Below are 7828 nucleotides of genomic sequence, written 5' to 3' on the forward strand. Positions count from 1 at the left end.
CGTTTTTTATTATCTTCTTGTGGAAAACACAGACACATCATTTGTGGGACTATATTCTTCAACAGAGGCACATGCCCACTTTGGTTTGCTAGCCTCCCTTTTATTACCACAGATAGCTGTCCCCAAGTATAGCATGATCTTTTTTCACTTTGCTGTCTCTTTAAGGAGCCTCCTCATTGTATCCAATGCTTTAACTGTTATGCAGAAGCAGGAAGCACTGCTCATACACCATGCATAGCTCATGACAAACTTTTTATTATTTAACTTATTAAAACATAATTATCACATGACCTAATGAGTAACATTTGGCAGGGACGTCTCAGAACATTTGTACAAACCCACACAAGGTGAGTGAGATAAAAGTATTCATTGTGAAGTTTGGATACCAGATGAAGCAAATGTATAGCACACAGTTTTTATGCTTCTTCCTTCAAGAGCTCTTCAAAGCGATTTGACAGCAGTTCAAGAGAATCATCTTGCCGTTCAGTTGCATGAGTATCAGCCCTCTTACTCTTTTTTTTCCTTTTCTTTCCACCTGCAGCTGCTCCTGCACAGAAACTGTCTTCTGGCACAAGGTCTCGAATTTTCTTGTAGAAAAGAGAAAACTCAGTCTCAAGCACTGTTCCTCTTCCCATATACTCAGCAATAAAAAGGTCTGGATTTACTCGACTGTCCAGCTCTTTTGTCAAGTTGTAAAGAAAAGTGCCATTCAAAGTTTTGTGAAACTCAACATCCTTGCACGGCTCAAGCAACAGCCTGTTGAGAAACCTTGCAAACAAAAGGCAGGTCTGCAGTTGGCTAACCAAATACACCAATTCATAGTCAAAGCGCTTAGCATGGTTATGTACAGGACCAATGAAGAACTTTGAAAACTTTTGGCTTGCATAGTGTACGGTGTCATAACTCAAATGTTCTTCCACACCTGGTAGAATGTCATCTATGCCTTCACGGCTTCGAACTGCACAGCCATTCCTGAGAAATTTCAGCTTCTCTGAAGCCTTTCGAGACGATAGTTTTGTCTTCAAAAGAAGCCTCAATATCACAATGCTCACAAGCAATGAGCGAAAGAGGTTTTCATTAACTTTTAATCTGGAATTTTTAAGCCAGAAGCAGATAACTGCGAGGAGACCATGCACCGATTCTGGACACTGACCCTGTATGCTTTCAACACCAAATATAGAAAAAAATAAATTTTTACGACTCTGGTCTGTTAAAGTAGGAATTTCTTCTAACCTTGGAAGTGCCCCATAACCAGATGCACACAAGATAGGTTCAACAAACTGACGAGTGATGTTCTGTCCTTCTCTATCAAATTCTTCTACAGGTCTTAAATCCTCGGAATTCGAGTTCTCACTCAATACTAGGCCATAAAGAATTTTACGGAGGTTTTGTGAGCATGCATAACTGCTTTCCAACTCAAAACAATCAATCTGTGTCAAATGAAACACCTGGTGCACAGCAGCAATATTGATGAGATATGGGTTAAGGATCCCACTGAAGTACAGCTCTGAAAACCATTCTGGAAATGTGCTGCCTCCTTCATCTGTAAGAACCATTTTGGCTCCATCCTTCAACTTGTCAATAAACGATGACTTGCACACTTCATACCGAGCCACGGTGTCCAAAATTATTTTGGTAGTAGACTCGCGCCTTGCTCCTTTCAGTTTCTGCAATATCTGGGATAATGCGACATCATAACTTGTGTTGCTTAACCAGTAGAGGAGGCCAACCATCTTAGTGTGCTGCTTACTGATCTTCAGTTTCTTGCTTTTGAGCCGAGGAAGCTTGATGCTGTTGAAGAAGCCTTCAAACATTACACCATTAACAAAGTCATTTCCCATTAATGTAGCAAACAATGGAAGCATAGACTTATCAAAGCCAGGAAAATGACACAATAAGTTGTCTACATGGTACCACTTGCAGGGCAAAGAAGTCACCTTTTCACCATTCTCTGCAGTCACTATTTGTGGCGATGTACAGATAGAGTCAAGCCGAATAAAGCCGCCAACAAGGTTGAATATATAAAAGTCGCTATCCTGGCTGGCCACTGGACATCCATAGTAGTTAGCAATGGCAGCAATCTCTTCATCAGCCTCAAAGCTGCACTGAAAAACTTGGATGCCTAGTTCTCGCACAACATCCTTGAACACCTGCAGGTGAATGGAGAAAAATTTCGCTTGCAATCAAGGACAGGAATATGAATCCAACGGTAACAATCAATAATACTGCTGTACACATTCTAGAGGACTCGTAATCAAATTGCTCACAAATTCCTTAAATAAAAACCATCACAAGTGGGATATAGTGTTTTTTTTTATTCATTCCCTTTTTGTGATGGTTTGAACATCTGATCCTAGACACAACCACATGTGCACCATGATAAGGGCAAAAAGAATGAAAAAATCAGATAATTGTTGCAATACAGTAAACTAAAATCTCTTTAATGAATTTCCTGCTTGGTTGGAACAGCTGCCTATAACATGACTGGTTTTATTCTTGAATTTGGCACTCCTCTTTATTTCTCCGTAAATCAAACTCCCGTTAAAAGGAACACACTTTCCTGGTCTCTTTAGGCTCCATTTAGTGAGTCTATCATAAATTACTGTAAATACAAAGCTATCTTCAAAGTCAGTCGCTACTTCCTCAGAAATGCATGGGCTGTAAAACACAAAATTGTGCTCTCGTGCCAAGACAGACAAAAATAAAAGGAAATAACTTTTACCCCAGGGCCTGTGGCACACTTGTCCGACAATTTTCAGTTTAATATTATAACTGAGGGTATAAGGACAAAAGTTTTTATGCACATGCACAAGAAAGGGCTCTTAGTTCATATCCTATCAAGATTTAAATTTGATATAGTTTACTTTAGGCTACTTCCACTGGCAGCTACTTTCAATGGATTTTGACATGAATTATGTGACATTTACAAAATGAGGGGCCATCGCTACGTCATCCCCTTTAAAACATAGCCACTTAAATCACTAGCAGTGCTCGAAAGTACAGTGTTTGAGATCTGCTTCTGATAGGTGAAACAACCATTTTTGGGGTGCCAAGTCATTGCATCATGAATCAGCATGGCTGGAATGCTATACCGATTAACAGCAAAAAAAGAAAGACAACTTTAAATACACATTTTCTGCTTCACTGAATGAACTCAAGAACATTTCAGCTTGCTTTCAGACACCATGGTTTCACATGCAGTGCATACTGCAAGGTCGACAACTGGGCTAGTAGGTACAGTTCCATGGATGATTGCAATTGCACAAACATGTCTAGTATTTGTCGCTCTCCACATTCCTTAAATTTTTGCAGGCATGATTCAAGCTTGAAAATGTGGCCCCACAACAATGTAATTATCTATAAAACAAAAAGGACAACTTTTCAGACTGATTTGTCTTTTTGATGTATACGTAGATATAGATGATATTGCCTACCTACTAAACGAATGGGTTCCAGACTTGTCAAGCTGCTCGAGGATAGAATTTATTCTACAATCTCCCTTCTGTACTTTGTAACCATACAATATGGCAAATAAATGATCTTATAGTCCTTACCTTGTTCCAAGAATGTTTTCTGTTAGTGTTTAATTACAAAATTCTATTAAGGCAAATGTCTGACATTTACTACGTTATTTCATTTTCACAGATTGAAACTATAGTCCTGATGGCTGGACAAGACAACTTACCTCGTGCGCTAGTATAGGAAGAATCTTTAAGTTGGGAGCCCCTGTCTTGGCAATGGCCTTGGCAGTAGCCAAGCGCTCCTGGAGGCGACGCTGGGTTGTCTTCAGCTTGCGGTTGGAAACATCATGTCCACCATCAAACACGAGGATCAGCTCTATGTTGCAACTCTTGAAAACAGCAAAATAATTGCGTATTGCTGTTGCATACCTGAGTGAAAAAATAAAAAAAAGCAAGAACAATTAGCAAAGCACATGTACATTTTGTACCTGAAAGGTTATGGTTAAGTAAGAATATAGTACAGCAAGACCACCTGCAGCCAGCAGATATGAAGCATGCTCAGTTATCAGTTCTCATAGAGCAGGTCTACATGGCTGCAGTAGTAAGCAAATTGTGCAAAAAAAGGTCTCACGGCATATTTTATCATCGCTGCAGACATTACAAAGAGCAGAACCTCAACAGCATAATCTCCACACAGGTGCACAAATAAAAGAACACAATGAAACAAATAAAAAGGAAGAGGTCTGAATAAGCGAAAACCGCAAGGTGACTTCATATTTATTATAAGAATATGGACAGAAAATTTTAGTTTCATATGAGAAACCACCAAATATGCATTTGTGTCACTGTGGTTACTCCACAAGAAAGGTTGAAGTGCAACAGCACTCCTACCCTACCCTTCAGCCAGGCCCGCAGCCGGAATATTTTTCATGGGGGGCTCACTTGTTGAAAGCTACAAAAAACTGATGTTTACTATCTATCCTCTGCAAAACACCGTGTTCTATTTGAATTTCTGGTGGGGGGAGGGGGGGGGGTCTAGGGCACTTTCTGTAGCTATGAGCCTGCCTTCAGCTATTCCCAGCAATGGTAGCCACAATTAGGTGAAGGTTAATGCAGGAATACTTGTGTACTTTAATTTGAATGCACCTTAAAGAATCCAGGTGTTCAAAATTAAACCAGCGTCTACGCCACTATGATGCGCTCGATCATATTGCAGTTAAGACAAGTAAAACATCAGAATTCAATTCAATTTTCCTGTTTTTAAAGATGGCAACACTGTATCTGGCATGCCGTCCAGACGAAGTGATAGGCGTTAAAGCGCTCCCTTTTAGGAGAAATTGCTGTGGAGAAAGTTTTGTATAAAGCAATGGCCCCTGCAATGCACGCACAGACGCACACACACACACACGCACACACACACACACACGTGAAGCATTGTACAAAAGATTGTAACAACGGCAAGCATATACAGATCACACTGACGAGCCCGTTCTTTGGGAGCACGCTACAAGAACTTTCTTTATATACCTTCGGATGAAAGAGTGCCACAAACTCAGTGAACTGGAGAAAACAGTACATCAATATGGTGCAATGATCAAACATCTGCTGGTGGATGACGAGCACTTCGGTCTGCGTAAGAAAGGTTCTCTATATGTCCACTCCGGCACAAAGCATTCGTAAGAACCAACAAACAATTCTTTGCAGGAGAACAATGCAAAAAAGTAAGGCGACCACACTATAGAAAACGCTAAACAAATCATTTCGATTCCGTCTGAACAAAATTTTACCCATAGCAGTTCGTACCGCCTGGGCGGAACGCTAGACATTTCAAGCGAAAAATCGCAGCTGCTGCCTCTCACCCGTCATAGTCACCCCCGTAGACGCACTCGAGGTTTGATGTGAAGTAGATCATATAGATTAGATTGTTTCCATCAACCACTAACTTCGTGGAATGCAAATCCTTCCATTCCGACAGGTCGGGATTAAGCGTGAAAAAGGAACTGAGGCCGCGGACCCCCATCAGTACTTATTAAAAGCAGTCAACTGCTGTAGTTTCGAACGCTATCACTTGGCTTTGGTCATTTGATCACCTTGCCATGTTGCGCGCATTAACACACGGCCATAGAATCTCATCTGTCCTTGCACTGAGACCACGGCTCAAACAACATGAGAACTTGATTAGGCCCCCCAAAAAATAGAAACAAGCGCCTTCCGATGTCCTGTCATGCTTCCATGCTCCCCAGTGCTGCCAACCTGCACAGCCACTTTTTCCCTCTCTAGAGGGAAAAAATTCCCTAGATTTCTCTAGATTATCATGGAGAGCGGATATTTGAAGACTAATTGTGGAAAACGATTTCACAGTTCACTTTTTATGATATAATAGTGCATTCGTTTGAAAAGATTCACTACAATCGCCGTGCTGAAGGTGAAAAATTCTCGCAGTACAAGTTGAAAAGCTTTACACAACATTTTATTTCATCAAATCACAAAGCTAAGCGGTCATCACATTTGGGGGGAGGGGGAAGGGTGTAGTATCGCAGTATTTTATACAAATCACCAAGAAAGAAGCATTACATAGGCTGAAGAAGGAATAAATTATAAAAAATATTTATGTTTAGGAACACTGCTAGTTGTTCAATGCAAAACACGGAAAACTTAGAATACGATACAGTGCACTTTTAATAGCATGCAAGTTAAAATAATAATAATAATAATAATAATAATAATAATAATAATAATAATAATAATAATAATAATAATAATAATAACCAGAACAAGCATATAAAGCGCAGTACGTCAAGTATTCCTGCGAGCAAGCTTTAAAACATTCATCAATTTTGTTATTTTGCAACTCTCCTGGAGGAAATGCTTGGTGGTGTTCATATAAGACATGAAATGATGTATGCTTACATAACTTATGAACATGTCCTGAAAAATGTACTCTCAAGCTTTGTCATGATACCTGATACAGGATATAGTGACGAAAAATAGTTTAACCATGAAAGCATACAGTTTAACCATGAAAGCATATTAGCTGCCAGTTGGCTGTTCATCCCTCGCAACCTGCTGAATGGGTACGAAAATATGCGTTTATTACAGATTTTGATCATTTCAAATATATCTTGTAGTCTTCCACCAGCGCCCTGCCGCAGTGGTCTAGAGGCTAAGGTACTCGGCTTCTGACCCACAGGTCGCGGGATCGAATCCCGGCTGCGGCGGCTGCATTTCCGATGGAGGCGGAAATGTTGTAGGCCCGTGTGCTCAGATTTGGGTGCACGTTAAAGAACCCCAGGTGGTAAAAATTTCAGGAGTCCTCCACTACGGCGTCTCTCATAATCATATGGTGTTTTTGGGACGTTGAACCCCACAAATCAATCAATCAATCATTCTCCCAACAGCCATGTTTTTTTTTCAATATTTTTTTAGGTTTGCAAATAACCGCATATACATGCAGCCTACTGCTCTGGCGGCGCTTTTCGCAGAAACCGACCTTGGGGGAGCCACATGGCTTCACGGTGCAGCTGCTCAGTAACGTGACAGCGTTCGCAAATAAGAGAAACCGATAAAGAACAACAAGCCAAGGAAATAACGCCACGGGTGAAAGGCGAGAAAATGGGTGGTTAGTGTAAAGGAAAACATACTTGGTGGGATCGAGAGAGAGCCCTTTTAGGGGTGAAGCTCCTTATGGCGTCACCAGTTCGTCTCGTTATCGTTTGTAACCACTGGTGGCACATACCCAAGAGCGCGGGTATGTGCCACAAGGAATAGACTTCTATAGGGGCGAAGCTTCTTAAGCTGTGGGTCGTGCGTCTTCGATGTATGTAGTAGGTAGCCACCTCTCGTTTAGTTATGGAATGTTCACTAGTTAACGGTACTTGTATAAAATCAATATATGATGAAAAGATGCGAGATGGTGGTACTTGGAGTGTTCACTAGACGGACGGATGTACAGGCGGACAGACAGATCGGCCCACTGTTGGACGGATGGATGCACGAATGGACGGACGGACGCTTCGCCCCAATCCTCATCATTCAGTCCGCGCATATGCTGTAATTTTTTTCTTTGGTTTGAACCGGGATTCAGGCAATCGAACACGGACGTCACAGAATGAACCGCACTGATGTGCGGGAGGGAGAGCGCTGGCACAGCATTGGGGCCGCAGACCGGCCCTGTCGCCCCTTGGCACCCCTCGGAACCCCTACTGCACATGGCACAGCGCTTTCGGGTGAGTGTAGAGAAAAAAGTGGAAGAAGGAACAAAAAATTGCCCGCAGCTTCCCTCGGGGGAACACTGAGGAGGATGCGGAGCATATAATTGGTTAAAGGGGTGTTAAAGTGTGACTTACTTGGGTCGATGGCTAAATTGG

General features: G+C 41.6%; 1 protein-coding gene across 1 annotated transcript; it reads right to left on the reverse strand.

Annotated features, from left to right (window-relative positions):
- Positions 1-235: 235 nt before the first annotated feature.
- Positions 236-5706, reverse strand: ast (single-strand DNA endonuclease protein asteroid). Its single transcript, XM_037428490.2, has 3 exons — positions 5321-5706; positions 3686-3890; positions 236-2150 (listed from the first exon to the last, which is right to left on the reverse strand). The coding sequence occupies exons 1-3, from the start codon at positions 5479-5481 to the stop codon at positions 417-419; spliced, it is 2100 nt and encodes a 699-aa protein (XP_037284387.1). The 5' UTR covers positions 5482-5706; the 3' UTR covers positions 236-416.
- Between the last annotated feature and the right edge of the window lie 2122 nt (positions 5707-7828).

Source organism: Rhipicephalus microplus, chromosome X (assembly GCF_043290135.1).
Source record: "Rhipicephalus microplus isolate Deutch F79 chromosome X, USDA_Rmic, whole genome shotgun sequence".
NCBI lineage: Eukaryota > Metazoa > Arthropoda > Arachnida > Ixodida > Ixodidae > Rhipicephalus > Rhipicephalus microplus.